This window comes from Camarhynchus parvulus, chromosome 2, assembly GCF_901933205.1.
Source record: "Camarhynchus parvulus chromosome 2, STF_HiC, whole genome shotgun sequence".
Taxonomy (NCBI): Eukaryota; Metazoa; Chordata; class Aves; order Passeriformes; family Thraupidae; genus Camarhynchus; species Camarhynchus parvulus.
This window is the reverse complement of record NC_044572.1, coordinates 57,765,498-57,790,192: the sequence shown is the minus strand read 5'-3', so window position 1 is coordinate 57,790,192 and position 24,695 is coordinate 57,765,498. Positions and strand designations below refer to the sequence as shown.

The 24,695-nt window shown below is 38.4% G+C and overlaps 1 protein-coding gene across 1 annotated transcript; it reads right to left on the bottom strand.

Annotated features, from left to right (window-relative positions):
* Window positions 1–10,793: 10,793 nt before the first annotated feature.
* On the bottom strand, window positions 10,794–24,694 carry TRIP13 (thyroid hormone receptor interactor 13). Its single transcript, XM_030971289.1, has 14 exons — window positions 24,553–24,694; window positions 24,191–24,293; window positions 22,462–22,627; window positions 22,030–22,159; window positions 19,965–20,020; window positions 18,187–18,277; window positions 16,226–16,298; window positions 15,226–15,289; window positions 14,887–14,973; window positions 13,996–14,102; window positions 13,204–13,357; window positions 12,910–13,022; window positions 11,707–11,776; window positions 10,794–11,143 (listed from the first exon to the last, which is right to left on the bottom strand). Exons 2-14 carry the CDS (start codon window positions 24,280–24,282, stop codon window positions 11,048–11,050), a joined length of 1,299 nt encoding a protein of 432 aa, XP_030827149.1. The 5' UTR covers window positions 24,283–24,293; window positions 24,553–24,694; the 3' UTR covers window positions 10,794–11,047.
* Between the last annotated feature and the right edge of the window lies 1 nt (window position 24,695).

Sequence of the window (24,695 nt, the reverse complement as noted above, 5' to 3'; positions counted from 1 at the left end):
ATTGCTTATTCCACAATCTGATACCCTTTGGCTGTGACTCCCATCTCACATTGAAAGTTTTGATTCAAGTAACCAACACCATTTTACATTGACTAAAACTAGTGAGCAAAAATTTTCTAGATAAAGTAAGATCTTCACATACAGTTGCCTTGTTATTTTACTGGGCAATGTGAAAGATGATGTGAGAGCACTGTGAAAGCAAAAGGATAATACTAGGGTCAGGACTAGGGCCACTGCTGACTCGCATCAGTGAGAGGTATGGGTAGCCCTAGTGACCTCTCTCTTGTGGCTGTGGAAGAGACCATGGCTCCAGTGACACCCCATTTTTTCACCTGTTACACAGAAAAAGTACACAGACGTGTATGAAACATCTGGTTCATGCCTCATAAGGAGGTATTCAGAACCCTGGTAAACTTTTGTTTCATTAAAATAAGGGGAGAAGTTAAATTAACTTTATGAAGCCTTTTAAATAAGCTCTGCGCTGGCAGAGGAATTACTTGCAGGGGATTAATTTGCTTTCCACTGAAAACAAAAGTGGTTGTTACCTTTTAGTGAACCTTTTTTTTTTTAATTAAGGAAAGAAATAGCAAAAATTTTCATAGAGTTTAATGAGCACATTCAGAGCTATATCCTGGGAAAAGACAAGCTGGCACACAAAATTTCCTTTCCACTACCACTGCATATATTAGCTGCCCCATTGAGATTTAGGAATAGGCCAACAGGAAAATTTCAACATGCGAAGTTTCTCAAAGACTTAAGCAGCTGAAGACTAAGAGCAAGACCAGAGTCAGGTGGAAGGTAAGGACAGTAATTCACAGCCAGGGGCAGCAGATAGGCAAGACTATGACAGTCAGCACTGTTTGGTTTCAATTGCTCTGAAGCAAAAGCCTAGGTGAAACCCAAAGCCTAGAAATGAAGTTTCCATCGGTACACATCTGTCCATGGTCTTTCATCAATTCTCATGCACATGACTCTTCTGTAAGCTTACTGAACTGGCAAAGAGTTATTCTGTTCATTTCTGCTGTGCAAGTAAGAACATTTGGCTTACAGCATGAAAACTGAGAACCAGGGTCAAGAAGAAGAATTTGCATGGATGTACAGCCAGGGGCAGCAGGAGAAGGAAAGACCATTTACTTTCTTTATTTTGACCAGTTTTGAACACCACAAGAAGCCCATCATGCCCAAAACTCTGCCCACATATGAGACAAAATGAAGAAAACAACAGAAAACTTATTCCAATTTAAGCAGATTCTTTCAAGCTAGTATTTAATCTTGCACTGCATATTTACAAATTGAATAAGCAGGGTAAAATGAGTAAAGAACTATGGATCATTTCTTCATGTCCAGTAAATCTGTAAATAGTTGGAAAAAATATTTTTGAAAAGTGTGAATGGTCCCACCTTCCCCGGTCTCTGTGTCAGTGTGCAGTCTATGACAGAAAAAGGAAAGGTCTCTGAAAAATCAAACAAATTACAGCAGATGCATGCACTCCTATTACAATCTGTTCTCCCCAAGATCACTTTGAGGCACAGGAGCAAAGCAGTGCGTGAGAGTTGCTTGCCTGCAGATAAACAGAAGGTTCCTTTCACTACAGCTAATGCCTCACATTTTCTTGATATGAATATTAAGGATGTAGGAATTTACTGGCTCGTCTGAATAAACACCACATGTGCAGCTGTACTAAATATGTCAGCAGTGCACAGAGTAGAGCAGTTTTGTTTGCTCAATACAATGCGTTAGCCATGTATAAAATACACACAGTCGCTATACCTATGTATAACTCAATGCATAATTTATTACAATAGTCATATCTTTTATTTTGTAACTAAGATTTTTAAAAAGTTGATCATATTTAAAGATCATAAATGGGCTTTCACCTCCATGTATACTATGTATTAGTCATTTGTTCTTACAGGTGTTTGTGATCAGAAAAATCCATGAGTCAGAGTCATTCAGTCAAGAAATACAGTGATAATATCACTGGTGCTTGAGATAAAACACAGGTGATTCTTATAGACTAGCTCTTCCTGGGCATCTACAGAAGCAATATCCTATAGCTGTAGTTACTATAACATCCACTTATTCTGTCACTTCACAGTGGCTTGATATACTTCCAGGATGTAGACTGTCTGAATTTCCAGAACAAACCTTAATAGGAAAAAAGCAAATCTTTTTTCTTAATTCAGTAGCAATCTTTGTATTCTTTATATATGAACACAAATCTTCTTGCAACTTTTTGTAAGAATTGAAAAAAAATCCTTTCAAAGAGATTGATATTGTTGAATAAACTCATTATTATCAATAAATATGCTGATTAAACTGTTAACAATATCCCTGTACCTTTCTGCTGTCATGCTTCAGTCAAACAAAGATTTAATACAAGAAAAGAACAAAAACCAAACTAAATTTTAAGAGTTGGATTTCATCTTGAAATAAGTACTGGTCAACTATGGGTTTTCTTTGCATTGGGACAGAGAGGGCATTTTAAAGAGCATTAGAAGAAATTACGTCTTCCTTCTGCTTCTGTCCAGGCTTACCCTGGAGAAAAACTCTTTCCTGGACTAAGAAAAAGAAGCTCTATAAAAGCACAAGAGTGCATATTCAAAACATATATATGATTGCTTTGAGACAAGGACTTTTCATGAAGAAATGCAGTCAGAAAAGGACACAGAAGTCAGAGTGTGCCTAGCAGTTGGCAGCTCAGGTAGTACAGACGCAACATGGTAAGGAAGAGTGAAATAAAGCTCCCTGGTTTTCCTTCAGGGAGGTGAGTTCAGAGTACATCTGCTTATTTCCTTCATGGGCTTGTGCCCATCTGCAGCTGATGACGGCTCAAATTCCATTCCTGCGTGTCCACTGTGTGAAATCTCAGCAGTCTCAGCTTTGTAAGGACCTGTGTATTTGAGAACTAATTGCAAGAACCTGGTCCAGGATTGCTCTTCTGTAGGTGTGGGAGTGAGCAAATGCAGTAGCTAGTGGGGCTGATTGCTTCAAATCTTCTTTCTTTGGAGATGATCCATAAGCAATCTGGCCTAAACTGGTCCTGCCTTGGGTAAGGGATTGGACCAGTTGACATCTGGAAGTCTTTTACAGTATGAATTCTTGGAAGGGTCTGTGATTCCACAGGAGCTTTTGAAGGGGCAGAAGAAGGTAAGAGCCATTCACCACACTGCCAACATGCAGTCCTGAGGTCCATGAGCAGAGAGAACCTCTCAGCAGGAGCCCAATACCAAGTCTGCCTTTTACATGTCCTTCAGAAGATGACATTTGGATCAAAAAAATGTTCTTGTAAAGCCCATCCACAACCATAAAGAAACAGATCTTTTCTGGGAAGTATACATTGCATGTTTGGAATAAGATAAACACAGAAACCAGGCTGGGATTGTGACAGGCTGGACTGTAACAGGACTGTAACAGGCATCAGCAGATGTGAGAAGGGGCACTCATGAATACTGCTGCAGCACTCTCTAGATAAAGATTAAATAAATTGTTCAAAACTATTTAACAGTCAGTAGCAAGGCCAGGCATAGGCAATTATAAAACTAGGAATGATCCAGCTCAAACATATCAATCACATTATCTGATTTTCTTTTTATAAAAATATTTAGTATTCTGTTGAATAAAGCTTGAAAAACAATAATGTAACAAGCCATGAGCAAATATTCACAGTAAACATACAGTTTTATTTCAGTAAGTTAATGAAAAGTATTTCAAATACTGTAAAATGCAACTCAGTTAATCACTTCAGTAAATGCTTGCTGAGCACTCCAGCTTCTCAGTTAATAAATGTGGATGGTTAAAAAAGGGAACAGTAACAGAGAATCTATGCACACCATACCATGCTGTTACAAGTACTGTATGCAAACTAAAGAACAGTGACTGAAGTGGTAGAAGAAGAATAAAGCTAACCAAGGGAAGGAAAAAAGTTGTATTTATTTGACAGGATGAACATTTAGAGATGAAACCTGGATCACCTCCCATTTATGTATTTGACTAATTGCCTTCAGAAGGTTTCAAATCTAGCCAAGGATGTGGAGAAGATTGTACATTAGACAAGGGTCCAAGTATTTGAACAATTGCAACAGTTGTAGGGCAGGTTTGCAGGCAAACCTATGTTCATTGGAGATCTAAGTTTTTCAGAATGCAGACACCACACTATGAATGACATCTGAGGTGGCATTTCTCCATTTAGCTGCAAGGGGCTGGTGCCACCAGGCAGGAGTCAGGACTCTGAGTGCTCTGGGGTCACCTTAATGGCACAGAGCCCCCAGATGTGGGGCTTCACCCACAGTCCAGGATGGGGGTTCAATCCTGCTGCTGGCTGGATGTGTGGACATGCAACTGCAGGAGGTTTGCTCCTGGCAGCTTGGGACAGCAGCATTTCCCCCAAAAGGAGAGCCAAAAATTGTCTACCTGCTAACATACTCCCCTCCCCCCCATGAAGAAAAAAGAAAAAAGAAAATTGGTGTCTGTGTTTGTAGTGGTTTTCTGTTTGGTTTATTTTTCTGATTGTGTTTTGTTTTGTTTCGTTTTTTGTGTGTTGTTTTTTTTTCTCCCAAGCCAAAGATTGTTGCTCTTGTCTTCTCATTTCTTTGATCAAAGCCTTAGCAAAAAGTTAATGCTTCAAGAAAAATTCACCAATTCTGTTTCTAATTATTTTCTTTTTTTTTTTAATTTTAATGAGAAACCTGTTCATAGTTAGTGTCTTAAGAAAGGACTAAGCCCTGATGTGGATAATGAAATTCAGATTTGGAGCATAAAAACTTTAGGATAACTGAATCTGACTCTTGGTTTCCTTGTCAATGGAGCCATTAGTCAACATGAATGTTCTGTTCCATTGAGAGCTAGATTACACTCCTCAAAGGTTCAGTGATTTAGCTATATGAAAACTTGACATAACTTACTGTTACATTTTAGAAGTGTTGGTCTGCATTGTATTTAATATTCAATCTACGAATAATTGAAAATTAGAGTAATAATTGGCAGCAGGTTAATGCAAAAAAGAGGGCTTTTGGAAAAGCAAATGCTGTTCTAGTTCCCATGGCACCATTCCCAATATTTATTTTATACTCCTGAGAGAAAAGAGGAAAGCAGAACAAATGTTAAACCTCCCACACAAAATTCTCAAAGTAATATTATAATTCCCCCTAAGGCTCCAGCCTTGCTGTCAAATTGCTTTTTCTGTCAAGTTTCCAAATTCTTTTATTAAGAAAGGATAATAATTATAATTATCCAAAGTTGAAGTTGGTGAGTTTTTACTAAAATAGTTAAGCTGCAAATTCTCATTGAAAAACCTTGTAGAGTCATTAATTTAATTTGTACGGTATGATTACTACAATGAGAAAGTCTCATATATACATATCTGCTTGTGTAAATGCATTTTTTGCCTAATTATCACCTTCATGGGAAAATTACTGGTTTGTATAAGCAATCTCAGTAATTATTCACAAAAATGATCTCAGAATTTATTGCTTCGAAGAATTATTCACTTGTGCAGAAATTCTCCTCTGCACTTTCCAATGATGTTGTACAACTTCTGATGTACTGCCACATCATTTTTCTTATCCATTGAAGTAATTGTGCTTTCCATAATTCCTTTGAGCTCAACAGAAACCTTCCTAAAATGCTCAAGAATTTTTTTAAGATATCTCTTAAGTCATGTTTTTGCCTTTGAGGAGAGGAATTGTTATCAAAGTTCCCTTTATCATATTTTATTTGTAAATGAGTTTTCAATACTGCAGTCCTTGGTATTGACAAAAATTAATTTTTAATTTGGCACCCAAGTGATGGTGCCACAGATCTTTAAACACTGAAATAAGACCATACAATTTATCTGTTGTATGGCATTGTGAGGAGATACACTGAATGATTGAAGAAACAGGAAACAAAAAAAGGAAACACAAGTAAGTTACTAGCTGGAACGACACCAATAGCTTCTCTGTGCATGTATGACAATTCTTCTGCTGTCATTTAGTTAGATTCCAGTAGAAACTCAAGTCTTCCCGGTACAAAGTGCAAAAGAGGCATGCAGAGCAGCTCAGATGAGATGCTTTACAGAGGATGTGTTAAATAGATGAAACAGCTGCCTATAGAAAATTTGCTGCAAAAAACTATTTTAGACAGTCACAGTCTTTGGACCAATGTCCTTTAAAAACCCTAACTTGGGCACCAAATGTTAAGCAGAGAAATAGTCTCCTGCATCCCTGAGGGACTTAGGCAAAGTACTGAAGTACTCCATACAGGTGCTTTTCAGGACTAGAACCCGTCAAGGTTTTTGGGGTGTTCCCGTCACCAACCCTTTATTACTTTAAAGCTATTTGCCAGAAGTCTCTAACCCATAGATAATATTTCACCACATTTGGTTGCCTCTAACAGCACTCTATAGACAGCTCTTTGCAGTCTGAGGAAGATGAGTCCACAGGAACTATCTGAATAGAATTCACATTCTATCTGAATCCTTCAGCTGAAGGATAAACCAGTACACACTAGTATCTTTACTATTGCAGGTTATTACAGACTAGAGAGAGTTTAAACTCTGTCAAGATTATTTAAACTACCGTCCAAAAACTCAATCAACCCCCCAGCTTCATACCAATAAAATATATTTATGAAAATAGTTGCTAGAACTGGAAACAGTTGCAAAAACGTTAAGCAATAACAAATCTTACTAAACAGCTAAATACTTGAGTTAGTTTCAAAGTCTGTTCTACATTTCACTCAGCTAGAAGAGCTGTCAGGACAATCTCACGGCCATGAAATCTGGGGCCTACTTTCTTAGACAAACTTGGTCCCCTTAGACACTTTTTTCTAGTGGGAAATATCAGCTGGGAATTGTTCCATTTTTGGTGCACTTTTATTTATAACAGGTCCCAGAAATTGTGTTTGCGCAGTGAGTATGCCTTAGAATGAGTTTAATCAAAATGTTTAACAAAGTAATTTGATGACTTCCCAGTCCTCTAAAGAAAGGCTGTTCTTCCAGCGTTAGTCTTTACTCTGGGGAAAAAAACCCCAAAACTACAACAAACACGCAAATACCAAAACAAAAACCAGCAAAAAACTCAAAAGTTTTTGAAGCAAAATCTCTTACTGGACATCTTTAGAAACTGCAAGCACAAGAAGCTGCAATTAAAAACCTACTCAGGTTCTCTTCCAGCAAAACTGAGTAACCCCTGAGCACCTTCAAGAGGCCTCCACATCTGGAAGCCTTGCTGAGAGAGGCCAAGTGCTGTGCAGCATAAATAAGGTCTGAATGGATATTCTTTCCTTTCTGGGATTCTGCTTTCCTAGTTACTGTGACTGAGGAGCTGCAGCGGATAAGTGCAGGGAAGCTTCAAACAACCTCTGGCTCATAAATCCTTTCCCTGGACCAAGCCCTACCACAGAGCTCTCACAGTGATGACCTGAGCCTCACAGTGATATTCAGTCTTTCAATCAGACTGGAGAATCACAGAACAGTTTGGGTTGGAAGGGGCCTGCAAAGGTCATCCAGTCCAACTCCCTCAACATGAGCAGTGGCAACACTGATTGGCACTTCTCATCACCAATGCACTATTTTGTAAGAATATCCTAATCTTTGAAGTATGCAGGGAAATGGATCAATAGTTATTGTAGTCAGTTAAGCCTTTAGTAGTCTGAAAGACACATAAACGTCAGAGCTACTGTAGTTTGTTTATTTGCATCTATCTGTAATTATAAGTTCAATTTTACATGGAAATATAGCAATATTTTACATGGAAATATAGCTCTATGTGATGTCAATATGTTTGAAAAAATGGGGTTCTGCAGTTTTATTGGCAGCAGATGGTCAAAACCAGACAGTCCTTGCAACAGAGTGTCCTCGACTGGTGGTTTGCTTTGCATTGCTCTTGGTCCTCCCTAGGCTTGGAGCCCAAATCCTGCTTTAAGACCAGGACCACATATTTGCAGAGCTCCAATAATTTGCATATTTAAGATAATGCTGAGCTGTGTTAGAATGAGAAAGTGCCAGCCTACAGTCCCTCAAGCAGCATTTGCTGTGATGATCCTAAGCCACGGTGACATCCAGGAGTGTCATCCTCCAGCCCCTTAGGAATGGAAGCACAGCTGCATAGTTTTAGGATGAGGGCATTCCCTGGAAGCAGAGTGATTTTTGCTTCATATCTGGATTGCTTAGGTGGCTGAGTACCAGCCTAGTGTTATTTCTCAAAGATTATCAATTGGAGTAAGGCAAATGCCCTATTTAGTGATCAGTGATTACCTCAGATGGATTAATTTAATAATCATTGTCTCTAGCAGCAAAAATCCTTCAAGATATTTCTATGACAGCTCTTCACTTCTTCCCCAGAGCTGGAACTCCAGAGCAAACTACTGTACAAATATTTCTATGGTTCTAATGACTACAGCTTATTTCTGTGCCATAACAAAAAAAATCTGAAAGAAAATTTTCTTGGAAAACAGCATCTCCCCGGTCTAGCTTGCTGTATATTGCTGAGTGCAATACCAAGCCTCTGTTGATTTCCAAAAATTTGCTTTAAAATCATCCTATTGTTCTCAGTGGCCTCAGAGAGGCCTGACCTCTCCTACCCTGGGCTCTCAGCCTTTTCTGAACTGAAAATTAAAAGGTGCAATGCTGAACCAATAGAGACCCATGAAAGTAGGATCATTGGAAATTAATATTTCTGCAGGTTCAAAGTTTCAGAGAGTTATTTAACCTTTAAAAGAAATTGTAGAAAAATCTTTGCATAATATCCAGTGAATAAATTTGGTAATAAAATCCTTCTGTCTTCAACCTCCTCTACCCCAATTTTTAAAATCATGTCATAGGATCTGGATCAGAAATGAACAATTTTCACTGCTTGGAAAAACATTAGTCATGGAAACAGCTCATAAAAATAAGCTGTGCTCAGCTTATTTTCTCAGTCTATATTTGCTTTTTCCAAGAAAAAGAAAAAAGATTTTACTTTTCTATTTCAGGATTACTTAACTCTTCTAAAATCCCACACTTAATTGTGCTTATGCTGAAAGTCTTTGCATTCAACAGGCTCAATATTTCATCATCTGTGCTTATAGTGATCGAGATCCCAGACATTTTTCTAAACCCACCAGCCAGTACACTACAAAATAACTTCTGCTGCAGCACAGCGAACTCAGTGCTTCTCATCTTTGGATCAAATTCTGCAAGTTTCCTTTCATTAGGCAAAACATTTGAAATTCCAGAATTTTTCTGTAAGGCCAAGAGCAATTCTATGGTGCTACATTACATTACAGCTGACATTACATCTTGAAGAGGCATTTTCACTGCAGCAAAGTCTTGCTAATTAGGGCTTTTGAAACTTTCAGCCAGCATTCCCATTCTCACATGACTTGCTAAATCTCAAGGATTCATTTTTGCCATCTAGTGGTTTTGAACAGAATTAAAAGAAATTTGCTAATGACAAAGTTGAACATTATTGTTTGTGGTAAAAGATGGCAGTTTTAATTTATGGTTATATTTGAAAAAAATATTTATACCTGGAGAAGAGGACTGTTTCCTCCACGTAACCATTTAATGAGCACTGAAAGAAAACAGGATTAATGTGTGGCCACTGAGACTGTGAAAAGAACAGCTGAGGTTACTGCACTGGAGTTTGGGATGGAGAAGCACTGACTGAGTGGAGGAGGCTTCTCAGAGGATTCCTCATGTCCAATGTGTCTTTTCTTATAGCAGTCCTGGAAATTCGTAAAACAACCCAAGCAGATTTCTCTTCTGCTGCCCACCTCTGTTCTATTTTTGGGGGGTGGATACAAATAATATTTAACAAGTTATTTCCAAAAGTCGTATAATGAACAGACACTTAGGCTTAAGAGAGGGGCTCTTTTTACATACAAATAGATGCCATAATCAAAAAAATAATAGAACTTCACAAGTTCCATTCAATTTTTAACCCAGTGTTCATTAATAACTGTAACTCAGGATTAAAATACTTTTTTATGAATGTATACTATAACATTGATTTAAAAGATACAAATAAGGAAGCAATAAAATACTAAAGTATTTCAACACCAACAGCTAGGAGCCATCTCTGAACTGGATACCACTAACTTGAATCCCTCCATTTTCTCTTAAAAAAACTATTCTGGAAGCTCCCTTAACATTCAGAAATAAAGAATGGTTTGGGTGGGGACCTTAAAGATCATCTAGTTGGAACTTTCACCACTCCCATGGGCAGGGCCCTTCCCATTAGTACAGCTTCCTTAAAGCCCCATCCACCCTGGCCTTAAACAATTCCAGAGATCAAGCATCCACAGCTTCTCTGGGCAACAGTGCCAGTGCCTCACCAACCCCACAAAAAATTCCTTTCAAATAACTAATCCAAACCAACCCTCTTTCAGTTTAAAATTGCTCCCCCTTGTCCTATCACTACACACCCTCTAAAAAAGTCCCCGTCTCTCTTTTGTATAAAACAAAACCAAAATGTATTTGCATTTAAAGATAAACATTGTAGTTATACTTCATGGAGAAAACATGGTCCACTGGGGTTCACATCCTTTCAAAAACATAAAAAACCCCAAATTTTACAAAACACAATTACATGATCACCTGATTTTAAAATTTTGAATCTGATGTAATTAAAACCCATAATAATTTATATTAAATTTCAAGATAAAGAGATGTCAGTATGAAAGATCTGGTCTGTCCCTGAGCACTTTGAATTCTTCCCAGTTTCATGCCTGTTATTTCAGATGCATGGATAGACAGTTAGTGATTAAAAACAGGGAATAGAAGCCTGCCCACTTTTAGTAATGGCAAAAGATGGAAACTGACTTAAAACAAAAACCTTTTACAATCCTTTTATTGACATTTGAAATAAAGGCTTCAAAAAATATGCTGTGAACTTCCTTAGTTGTTTATTAATGAATATTTTGAAAAACCAGATCAGGCATTCCAGGTTTTTTAAGGTGCATTTTATTTTACAAATGCATTTATTTTTCAAATACATAAAAATGCATTTCATTTTACAAATGCATAAAAGTAACACAACTTGTATAAAAAATATAACAATACAGTCAACTACAAAACAGCAGCATATCACACGCAGTCTGCAAGATTCTTTTTTTCTTCAAATTGTTTGTCTACTGCAAGTGAAAGGGCCTGAAGAAAAGTTGCCATTGTGACACTCGGGGACTGAAAATAAGAGAACATTTTGTTAGACACACCAAGGCAATAGGCAGACATAGGCTTTTACATACAAGTCCCAGTATTTAAAAGAAAAATATTTTAATTTCATGTTACAAAAATTGCAAGATTCTACAAACCAAACTGCAAGTTTATTTAAATTTGGCTATCACAGCAAAGTCAAAGTCAACCTGTGCGAAGTCTTCAGTCACAATACTGTATATTTGCTTAGGAAAAGGTTTTTAACAAATCATTAAAGTGGTAGAGGTTCGGGGAATTTTTTTTCAGCAAGAAATTATAAGAGCACCAATATTAATGTTCATTTATTTAATTAAAAGTAGAATGCTCTTGGGCAGATCAATCCCACCTGTCTTCTTCAATCCCATTCTAAATTATGGACAACACATAATTGTTTCGGTCTACAAAGCTGCAGAAGCAAGTGCAGTTTAGATTAAAAGGGAGGTTTGGACCGATCTTTCACTTCAGGCAGTGTTCAGATGTCTTCCTGCCTGTCTCAAATTAACCCAAAATATAATGAACAGAATAAACTCATTTGAATATAATAAACTTACTTGAATATAAAGTGCATGTGCTAGGAAAGGAAGCTTTCTCAGGACCCGGCCACCAAGACCTTCACTTTTTCTATGGTAAAACAGAGACAAGTGCTGCTTAAATGCTAAATATCTACTCTTAAAAGGAGGCCTTTCCTTTTTCTGTGTTTCTCTATTAAGTTGCTCCAAAAGAACTTCAGATGACAATTCAGTAGGTCACTTGCAGCTCTTTTAGCAGGGAGTGAACAGACAAATTCTGCTTGTGGGAGGCTACACAGCAGCAGCACTGGCACAGCTGCCTGCCAATGCTTACATCAGGCCCTTCACATTGTTGTGCCAATCTCATGAATTTGGGGGGATGTCTACCACAGCATGGTATGGACACAACCACTTTTGGAAGGACTGGGAAAAAAACTGGTTTCAGTGCTGGTCCTTATGGGTACTGCCTGTCTCCTTCTACCTACCATTTACCAGTTTTCTTCACCTCACCCACTTCATATATGTTAGCATCTTCTCCAACCACTGCTCTGTGTACATAAAATGCAAACCTCTGTGCCTGGAAAAACTTACTTGTTTTTACTTCACTCCTCACTGGTTAAGACTGCATACTTCAGGAACAGAAAGAAAACACACTTTGCAGACTTTATGAATATTATTTTGTTCCATAGGGACCAGCACTTTGGAAAAAAACATTGCTTGATATTGTGAATATAATTTTTATTGTTTCAAGAACTGTTATGCTGCAGTGAAAGACCATTTGCTCTACCAGCATACTCAGCAAACCACAACACTATCTATTTACACTTTACTCCTCTCCCCCTTGTTTCTGTCCACTTATATCTTCACACTAAATACTAATCTAGCAGATGGCAAGACACTCTCTTAGCAGGACCTAAGGCACATGCTATTTCTGCCAAAGTGCATTACAATTCCCAATATCCACTGAGACTAAGGCTAATCCAGCCAGCAACTTGTCAAGAGGACTTCAAATGGCAGAGAAAAAACCACAAGCAGTACTAGACCAAGCCAGATCTGAGACTAAGACATGTTAGCAAATTGTGATTTCTTCCACTTTTTGTCCCCTGAAGGTTTTTGCACTTTCCCAAACAGAAAAAAAAATTGAGCTGTTTCAGATATCCAGTTGTTGGGAAATTTGGTTACTTCTACACATCATTCCATAACTCCATATGTATATATGAAAAACGTAGAATTTCAGAATCTTACCTTGAGATATCTTTCAGTACAAGGCTTAACCTTGACACATTATTTTCTATGAAGCCGATCATCTCAAGCTCTCTGAGTGTCAGAAGCTGCTGTCGAGGATATATTATTTGACACTAGAAATGAGAGTTACAAACTGTTGTATGAAAAATAAATACATTCAAAATTAAATTTTACAGTAAGAGTGGAAATACAGAAAAGGAATGAAATTTACGTATTTTTGTTACTTAAGAAGTATGATTAAAATGCAAAATTTATTAAAATACAGCATTTTACAGTTTTGCTTTCAAGTATTACCTTCATTAGTTCTTCCAGGCAAGAAAGATATATTCTAAATATTGCTGCAGTAGATGGAGGTCCAATGTATTGTTTTATGTCAGCCCTGTCTACAAAGGCCATGTCAATTTTCTCTGTAATATTTGAAGTAGTCAGGATAACTACATTGGGATACCTTCAAGACAAAAATAGATTTTTAGGTCACATGTAAAAGATTCATCTCCTTTTATGACTGGCAAGTTGATACCTTCCTTCTTATGCTTCAAATAATTTTATGCAATAAACTGTCACATCATTCTTCTCAATCAGGAATTACATTAAATGATCTGAAGCTCTTGGCCAGGTATCACCAGACTATTTCAATTCATAGTCTCTTTCCTTCAGCTGTTTCCCAAGTGTCCATAGTTCCTCTAATTCTATTTCAGAAGTGATATATGGTAACTACCTAGAATCTACTGGCATAGCTTCTGACACACACAAAAAAGATTATGAACAGAATTGTAAATGTGAACCTTTAATCAACATGTTTTACATTTCAATTTTGATGTCTGCTCTCCAAGCAGACATCATGATGCTCTGTCCTTTTTCTCTCTCTGTCATTAGGGGAAGCATACTGTCCATAGATTTGATTGTCCACCCTGGTACATGTAAAATATTCTGCTGGATTACTCCTATTTCTTTTCAAGATCAGCATCATGAACAAAGAATAATTAATCTGGTTTAGTATTCCAAGTAGGAATTGAAATTTAGCAGGAATAGGAAAACTGAAACTGTCAATTACCTTTTGCTGTTGCAATAATATGCAAACAATACCTTTTAATCTGGTCTATTTGTGTCAGTACAGCATTGACCACACGAATAGCATCTGAAGGCTCTGTGCCTGCCTTGAAGGCACTGCGAGCTGCTGTGAGGCTTTCCACCTACAAAAACCCAAACCAATCAACAAAAACAATGACAACAAAATCACCAAACACAAAAAAACCCCAAAAAGATTGCACTTTTGGAGTCCTGGCAGCAAACAGGTACCCCATGCAACACACCTTCAGATTCCTGTGTCTACTATCTAAAACTTCTTCAAAATCTTTTGTTAGGTAGGAATTTCCAGGGAAAAAGAAAGGCATGTCAAGGAAGCAAAGTGTAGTGAGGGAAATTCCTTTTTGGACAGCAGAATGGAGGCTGGTTTGCATTTTAAATTCTGGAGGTGGAGGAATGGGACACCACCAGAATAACGAATAGGTTGAATTTAGAGTGAGATTCCCCATAGGAACTCCAATATGACAAAGCTAGTAAGGTACATACTTACTAAGTTGCTTTTGTATGCAAGTTGGAAAAAAATCTAACAACAATGATCTGAACCATATTCACATTTTTTAGAGCTTTACAAAAAATGTAAAGAATACAAATCTGGGCTACTTTGAAGTTTAAAACAATATAATGTAAACATACAGCAGCAAGGGAAATTGCACCAAGAAAGGTTTCAATTCATTTTCAGCTGGAATTTGCCTAAGTCACACTATGTTCCTTCCAAACCTCTCAAATCTGCAGCAGTCAAGACTGAAGTTCACCCATCTGCACAATCACATAGCTTACGAGATAGCATAAATGCGCTTTTATTGTTCTTTGTGAATGAGCACTATTGCAGCTCCTTCCCATCAATTCCCTTTCTGCTATATTTTACGCACAACAATGCTATTGGAATCATACCTCATCAATCAGTACAAATACAAGAGCATCTCTGTCATCAACTAACTCTTGGATCTTCTGGAACATCTTGGTTACAAGCTTGCCACTCTAGAAAGACACCATATGCATATGTTAACTATTTCCTTACCACACAACCTTCCAACGCTTATCATATTTAAAGGTGGAAATGCCTGGGTTTTAAAACAACTTTCTAATAAAACTTCTCTTTAAGCATTTTCAAACCTATTAATTATTCTGAACAATCTCTGGCGCACATATTTAGGAAACAAGCTAAACAGAATAATTACAGTGTAATTTCTAAAATATGTAGCTTATTTTATTAGGTACATCAATACATACCTCAGAAAACCATTTAGAGAAAAGGCTATGGCTGTTTATCTCAATTAACTGTCCATACCTATACCTAAAGTATGAAGAGAAAAAGAAGTATCAACTCCATTCTAAATAAAAATCAGAGATATCAATAACTTCTGTAAGTGTCATTCCTGACATTCTGACCCTGGAATTCTGTGAATTAGTACTTTAAATTACTTACCTTTCAAAATATAATACATATTTTACTGATATTATTTTTGTTGCTGGAACTTGTCATGTTGCTGAAAATGTAACTAGAATTCTTATATTAAATTGCTATTAGAATTTCTTCATTAGAACAGGGTAAGTAACTCTTACCATGATAATTGCCTCATTCTTCCCTTTGTGTAAGATTTTCTTCAGTATAGCAAGAAGTGACAAAGTATCTCAACCACACATTATATAGTTTATGATTTTCATACGTTCAGTTTGGACTAGAGTAGGATCATGCCAATACACATTTTTTATGCTACACCTTCTATTTTATATCTTTGTTTTTTTTTAATATAGATTTGTTAGGTTGCTATGAACTTTTAGGCTATTTCTTATGATCTGTCTGATATACAAGCTGACCTCTGCAGATTGCAGCATTCAGACAATCCAAGCACAAAAGAAATTAGTTTAAAAAACCACTACCTATTAAAACCAGGCTCTATCAAACATGAAGATACAAAACCCAAAATACTCCTTGATCCTCTGCCCTTTAATACTCATTGATGTATAAAGTGGGCAAAAATTACTGTACTGCCACTGGAATGTCTTTTACACACCTGGGACAATTATTTACACATTTTACAAGGCCTTAAGATATCCTAATCAGTCTAGCAGATCAATTTTATTGCTAGCCTGGTGCACTACAAAAAAGAAGACATAATAGCACTAAGTACAAGTTACTTGAAAAAAATATAAGATATACTTGGGCTAATGAAAAAGAACAACTAAGTATAGTAAGCTCAAGTGAAAAATTTCCAAACAAAAAAATCACCTGTATGACAGTCGAATTGTCAGCTTCTGAGCCAATGCTTTACAGAGAGAAGTTTTCCCAGTCCCGGGAGGGCCTGATTTGAAATCAGATCCATACATTACACAGAGTCTGCATTAGATTGTTAATGACATCTAACAGATTTTTAACTATTTTATTTCATTACAGCACTAATTGTAGAGTAAAATCACAGCAGATAATGATTGCGTACACCAGAGTATTTTGAGAAAATGGCTTCCTTGACTACAATCCTAGAGCTAATGCTGGATTTTATATGTGTGCAGACACCACAAAGTTAAAACACTCAACAGCCAGAGAAGCAAAGAGTATCACCTCTGCAGGGCTAAACCTCATCAGCATTCTCTATAATCAGTGCTATGCTCAAACTTATATCTTCCTGAAACGCACTCTTCTAACATGGAAAACAGAAATATATCACAATCAGTTTGATCAGCTGTCCACTCTCCCAGAAATTTCTTCCTTGGGGAAACCCAGATCATCTTGAGAACTATACTCTGAGACAAACCTTTTGGATCTGACCTAATATCCCATGGAAGAGCCACAAAGACTTCCTCCAAGGAGGCAAGTGCAAGCACAGTTACCAGAGTATGAGTCTGAAATAAAGTCTTTCAAACAAAAACATCTAAAAAAGAAGCTTCTAAATTGTAGAAGTAAATTGACAGTTGTAACTTAAGTACAACAAACAAATATTTCCACTATCATCTTTGAATTTTGAATACCAGTCTTGATGACAAAATCAGTGCAAGATGTGCTTTGTAACAAAATTGATTCAGTTGATGCTAATCTCGTTTGTGGTATAACCTGTACAGTAAGCTAGAACTGACTGAAGATTTCAGCTTCACTAAAATAAGTAAAAGTAACTAAACTAGCAAGTGTTGTGTCCTAGGGTGATGTTATGATGCTTGTATCCCCACTCATATGTTGTTTCTGTGGGATATTATGTTCTGTGCCTTTAAGACTGGCTTTGAAGAGTGAAAGTTTTGTTTGGGTTTTTCTTATCAGGGACACAGAGACAGGGCAGTACTTAGCACAGCTTCACTTTTTTGCTTTTTGCTTTGCTCTCTTGTTCCTGCTTCTGCTTTGCTTCTGCCTGCTTTTTTTGCTTCTGCTCATTAGCTAGTTTAGCTAAACAGTCCAGATTTCTTTCTGGACTGTTTCTCCTCGCCTTTTTTTTTGACCATCTCGAACCTGCCCTGGACTGGGACCTTGGAACACCGAGAGTTTACACCCTGTGGCTGCAGCAGCTGCCCCAGCGCCGGAGGGACTGACAACAGAGCGACCACCCCCCCTCTCCGAGAGAGACTTTCTGACTTTGTCATCTTTGTCAGAGTGGTGTCATCTGGTATTGTTCATTTTGTGTGGTGGGGGGTGCTGTGCCTGTTAAATAAACAGGTTCTTTCTGCTTCTCTCCAAGGAATTCTTCCCGAACCGTTTGGGGGGAGGGGCTGTGTGGGCTTGCTTTCTGCAGGGGCCCTCCTTCGGAAATTGTCCACCAAATTTGCCCTAAACCAGGACATATTGGCAACAGAATGGTGTCAACAACACAAGACAGACTGCCTTCCCACTTTCCCCAAAGTTTTTAAAAAGCTATAACTAAAAAAAATTTAGTACTGAAATAGAAGTTTAACTAATATATGCCTCCTAGTATCTTCAGTATCTGCATTATTTTTGTTCATTCTGTAAAAATGCAACAGTATCACTTAAAATTAAGAAATCCACAGTTGTCACTGTACTGTAAGCTTTAGAATTTGAATTCATGCAAAACAGAATATGTGAACATTGATTTGACTCTGACATTACATTTCATCCAAATTTGTACTATTGAGGCGCTGCTTTCATATCACCTCATTTCACTACATAGGATTGCAGTACAAGTCTTTCCAGAAGGAAAGTATAAACAGCTCGCCAGTGAATCTACTTGGCTTAAAACAGATAATTTTTACCATGCAGCAAAACAACTCTGTTCCATGATATCAGGTTGCTGTCAACATTTTTGTCAGAAAATAATAATGTTGTCGTCACATAATCGAGTAACTAAATGAAGAGGACAGATAGAAAGACACAAATTAGAGTCATAACAGCAAATATAACCACAAATAGAATCAATCTCTAATGATGTCTATTGTGTACTCATAACAACAACAAAAAAAAGAGCTCATCTCTTTTAGTCAAATTTATTTCCGCAAAGGATGGGAATTAATTTCTGTCCTGCCCTCAAGAATAAGAATAGCATGTACTTGGCACAAATGGAGTTCCAGAACTTTTAAATGGATAAATTAAATGCTTCAAGGAAGGCAAATTGATTTTATTTTTCATTGTCCCACGTAATGTGTGTCTGTAAAACACAAGCTGCCTAAGCACAGAGAATCAAAGACTCATATTCTGGGTCCTGTTTAGGTGTTGTACAGCTATACATTTGTACAGTTTGTTGTAGTCAGCCTACCAAACAAAGCATCTCCTGTCACATTTATTTCCTTTTTACTGAAGCATTTGTATCCGCTTCTACAAGGAATTCGTAGATTAATTCATTCCTCCAAATAATGGAAGTTGCATGTATTTCCTGGAATTATTGCTTCTAAAAATACTGCAGTTTCATTTTAGAATTATCTAGAATTAGGAAGTAGGGAGCTCTTTCAATAAAATTAATATGAACTTCAGGTGTGAATCTACAATGACTTTTACCTATAACACCTGATACCACATTATCTTCTGTTGTAACGAGCTTTAGATCCCTGCATGTTGATGGGACAATACAGTGGTGCTCCTGCAATATCTCATGCTTGAGATGGAGCAATCACACAACAGCAAAAACAACTGAACTTAATCCACACATTTGTCAAAATTCTCACTGTGCTATTTTGAAAATTCACAGCAACTATTTCAGAGCCCATGGAACACAAACATGCTCAGGCATTCCCGTGGTTTAAAGGAAGATTTATCACAATTTTACAGTAGTAGTTCAAGTTTTGGCCATTAAAAGCAACCATTTCTTTCTACCCATATACACTTACACTCAACAGTGATAAGCTTGCTGCTATTTAGTACACCAGCAAGTCTAATGAAATAGTCTTGTCATTTCACAGATGACTCTGAAAACTGTTCCATAAATTACACAAATGTGGATGTATTAATTGATTTTTACCTTATAAATTAAGAAGTACCATCACTGGAATGTTTTGCTTTTCTGTATTTGGTTATAAAGACTTAAGTGAGAATACTGTATCTACGGTATTACAAATAAGCTAATGAATTAATTACGTGTCCAAGAACTTCAGTTAGAAGCTGAATTGAACTACTTGTGGGTTTTATTTGCATCACAATTACTAAATTTCAGATTACCGTATTACTGTTCTACAATCTCTGGCAGTTAATCATCACAACCTCTGATGAATGCACAGGATCTTCAAACTAGAAAACAACCCCATGGAAATATTTTGTTTCTTTCCAATGTCTTGCCAGCATTCAAGTGGCAGGGCACTCAGCTTTGGTCAAATAACCGAATAAGTATTTGCACGAACAGTAGCCGTGCTTGCTGTGCTTGCCGACATTACTGCCAAGTCCATTAACTGTTTAGCTGCTGCCAGAAACAAAGTTAAACTCCCATTCCCTTCTGCCCAGCCTGCACCCATATCTCCATAGGATGCAGCAAACTTCAAAGAGGTTTAATTTCAGCTCTTACTTCTCCTCAAGCAGTTTTAATTGTTATTCATTTCCAACTTACATTCGATTTTACTTCAGTGTCATAGATAAGACTTTCCCAAAGGCCATGGAATTCAGCTGCAAAAGCAATATATTATATACCTGTTTAGTATAAATCAATCTGGAAACCTGTAACTCATCATTGCACCACAAAACAGTTTTCAAATTATGCTCAACTAAAATGAAGAATTAAGAACACGTATATGAAAGCAAGTAAAGCATCTGTGGGGAAAAAAAAAGTTTTTCAACTTTTCAACTTATTTTTCTCCAAATGCGAACGCCACTTTCTAACAGACAAATTCAGCAGTTTCCCAGCTTCTATTTCCTCCAATATCTGTGACAAGAAATTAATTTTAATTTCTTAACATGAAATGAAAAATATCATTCCTTCCATTCTCAGTAGAGGATGAACTTACATTTTATCAAGGAAGCAATGAAAACTAGTGGTAGGAGAAGGGTTCTAAGGCAAATTTTATCATTCAAGTTTGCCTTTTTTTTTTAACATCAAGATGTAGAGGACGAAAAAAACCATGTAGCTGAATAATGCATAAAAGCCTAAAGTTGTCATTCGAGTATCAATCATTCCTAGCCGTTGGCTTCTAACTTTCAGCAAAGCATAAAAGACTGAACAACTATAAACCACGAAATTGTGGCAATAATTGCTGCAGTGTGTTTTCTTTAGTTTTTATTGGCATGCTCACTATCTAATTTGTGATTTTACAATCCCTTTGTGTTGTCCTCCCCTTGCCTTTGGAGTGGCACAGGTTTGCATCTCAAGTTTCTAAATTTAGACTTGCTCAGTCATTGTTATTCAGTTTGGTTAAGTGTCACTCCTTCCTATTGTTACCCAGTCATTCCCTGCCAAGCTTCAAACCCCTCCCCTTCCCAGTTGTCACTCCCTCCTATCCCTACCCTTTTCCCCAGAACCTTCCTTACTCCTCCTCCCCCTAGGTGTCAATCCTTCCCCAAACTGCCCTCTCTTCCAGTAAATTCCTTGTCATTTTTGTTTCCTTTAGAACCCCATTGTTTAGAACCCAAGTTATTCCCTTCTCTAGTGCTCTTTCATTGGTCTAAATATGAATTACCCCACCTCAGACCCCTCCCCAACCATATCCCTATTGCTTTGTTACCCTAAATCCCTCCTCCTGACAAACGTTATAAAAACTCCTGTTAATCTCGAGTCAAGGTCTTGGCTGTTTGGAGTCTTGAACTCAAGGGAAATTACCACCAAATAAAGCCACCTCAGCTCTACCTCAAGACCCGTGCTGCTGTCTTTTTGCTCCTGTGCCAAACCTCTACTGGTAGCTGGAATTCTGCAGAGCTTGAAAGGGGGGTCTGTCGCGCCCCTGTTGTCGCTGAGCTGGGTCACCCTGATTTTAGCGCACCACAACAATAATGTCAATGTATCAGATTTAATTCTTCCTGAAAACTAATGTAACGGATAATAAGGCATTTCACAACATGGAAAGAGTAGGAAATGTTTCAAAATTACTGCCTCTCTGAGCTAAAGCTCACACTTGTGCTTTTCATTTCAGGCAGAGAATCAAACTTCCCCAAGCACAGGACAGTAACAGGCAGGTCTGGCTCTATCACAGAGGAAAGCCTGATTTTTCCTCTCCAGAAGATAAAGACTAAATCTCTTTACTTTGTCTGTTTCATGTATAAAAGCAGTACTGTCATGGAGGCTGGAAGCCAGAAGTGGGCTCTGGGAAATGAATATTTAAAGTGATAAGCTTCTTGTGAATCTTCAAGTTAAAAAAAACTTGGAATGCAACCACCAGTGTTAAAAACTTGCATGCTTCTGATTATGACTACACTTTTTAGACCACAAGACCAGTTATTTCCACACATCCACAAGTATTACAGAAATAAAAGATGTGTTTTGGAATCATTTGCAGCACGTCAGTCAAAACCACAAAGGAAAAAGTCCAAATATATTTGTTCCATAAAGAAAAGAGTCCAAACATATTTGTTATATAGACAAACAATAAATACAAATAGTACCTTTATAGGTAACTATAAACACTTTTAGCCTTTGCAATATTTTCTTTATTGCTCTAGAGCTCCCAGAAATGCTACACAGATACCTGCTGGTAGCACCCAGTGGTGAGCTGCAGTGATATCATCATTCTCTTCTTCCAGGTTTTCAGAGGTTGGTCCTTCTTCATTCAGATGAAAAACATGAAGAGAAAGATTGCTTGTGCTCAGGTCAATAGGCTAGAATGAACATAAAAAGATTTGTTACCTGTCATATTTCTCATTCAAAGCTAGTTGAACAAATGAAAGTTACAGTTCTCAGCTGGCATTTCTCTGTGAAGCCTACTACCTCTGTCTCAGACCTTAATAAGCAGTAAAAAAAAAAATTAGCCACCTTTTTCTAGTTATACTAGTCAGCCTAAGAAGAGATACTACATCATTCTACAGACCTTGTCTTGCTTCTGCCCTTAGGGTACCACGAGTCCACCTACAACTAGTTCAGGGGCACATAAACAGAGGTGCACGTTCTTGACCAGGAATACCTGTCTGTCCTTCAGTTTCAGGTCCGTGTCCACAATTGCCACAGACTGCACATTGTTGTTAAGGAAAGGGTCATCAAATTCTGTCCACTTGTAATCACCAAACACGATGTTGTGTCTGTTCAACAGCTTTAAGACACTCATCCTAATATCTTCTTTCTTGGCCAAACTAACAAGAAAGAAACATCATTACTTTATGGCATTGACCTTTATAAGGCAATTTGAATTAGTGTTGGAAAGCATTATTTCATACATGAGGCTTTCACGGAAAATAGCTTCTATCTCGCACACACCGAAAAACCCAACCAAACAACCACCAACCAACAAAATCCCCAATCCTAAAAAAACAACTAACACAAAAAATCCCAAACCCACTCAGTCCTCCTCCAGCATTCTACAGGAAAAAAGAACCTGTCAGATTCAGTCTGTCTGCAAAAGCAACAAGCTGGACAGTTGGTTTTAATTTGTGCATTAAAAGACATAATCCAAATAATACCATTTGCTATGTTTGAGGTCATATCAGGGGACACTGAATGAGACAGCTAGAAGACTTCAAGAATGGAAAGCAGTTATGCAATCTGTGTTTCAGCAGGAAGCCCAAAAAGACTTGGAGCCAAGCTACAGACTGAATTTAGTAAGCTTAACTTGGAAGCTCTATTATACTTTCAGGACAGCTGAAACACCAGGATGGGGACACAATATAGGGAGAATTCCAGAAGACACAAAAACTACAGGAAAAGGAATACCATTTGAAGATTTAACTTAATTTTGCAATTTCACTCATCTAGAACCAGTGCAAATTCTCAGTTCTCTGTTAACCCTGGCAAAAATAGCACAGTGTATATTTTACACTTTGATTTTTCTAATGTCTCAGACATGCTCTCTCATATCCTTAAGACATCCAAACCGGTAAGATAAGAACTGGATAAATAGACAAGGAGGGTTGGACTGTCTAGCTCAGAGGGCTGTGATTAGTACAAAGATTAAGCAGAGCTGTCAGTAACTTGGGTGGGGAAAGGCAGTGTGGTGCTGTTAGCATTGGGACCAGCACTGTTTTTGCATCCTTGACAATGGGATTGAAAGTGACTGAATCAAGTTTATGGATGTCACCAAAGCAAGGAGAACTTTCAGTATTCTGGAGGGCAGGGCTGCTGTTCAGAGGGACCTCTGCAGGTTGGAAATACGGTCTGACTGGAAACTTTTGATGTTCAGCAAAGGTAAACATGAAATCTTAGCTCTCCACCCACTGCCCAGATAACAGAACAGATCAGAGGCCAACTGAATGACATGCTGTTTTGCAGAAAAGGGCCCATGGGTACTGGGTGGACAAGCAGGCAATAAATCAAGTGTGCCCCTGCTACAAATGAGGACAACCTTATTTGAGGCTGTGCTACCAAGACTGCAGATGTTAGGGAGAGCAAGTGTTTCCATCCACTGGCTTTGTAAGACCACATCTGGAGTACTGTGAGCAGTTGTGAGCACAGAGAAAAGGATGAACTGGGGCAAACCCATAATGTGGCCAACAACTTCATTATGAGACTGGATGACGTGACCCACAAGGTGAACCTGAGCAAAGTGTATTTGTTCAATCTTAGGAAGAGACACAGGTGAGGAAACTCGCGGGAGAGCACAGAGAAGGCAGAGCTGGGTCCTGCGGGCTCTTGGAAATGCGCAGAACGAGGCCGAGAGGAAACAGGCACAAGTGGCAACAAGCAACGCTTTGATCAGAGACCTGCTCGACTTCTGGTGAACTTCCACATGGATCTGAACGCTGTCACATACGTTTGGGAGAGCTTGCTTCAAATCTCCAGCAGCGTCTTCCATCTTTCTCGCTCCTAGGGGAAAAACGACACCAAAGAGAAGCGACTTCCAGCGACTGCTACACGTCCACGGCACGGACAGCCCTTTCCCGGTGCCCCGTCCAGGTGCACACCGCCCCCCGCTAAGACGAGGTACTTGATCGGGACCAGGATCGGGATCGGCAGCTTCCCTCCCTCAGGAGATGGCGACGACAGGCTCGGGACACGCCGCGAGCGCGGTCGCGCGTACGGGCGGGCGGCTACTCCCGCCTCAGCGCTGGGGACAAGGAATCACCTCAGGCAGGCACGGCCTTGGGAGCGACGCGCCGGGGCGACGGGGATCGCGAGCGCGGGCGACCCGGAGGCACCAGGCACCGACTGCAGCAGCCGCTGTTTGTAAAGGGCGCGCTAGGCGAGGCAGGGCCGGCCCCTCACCCG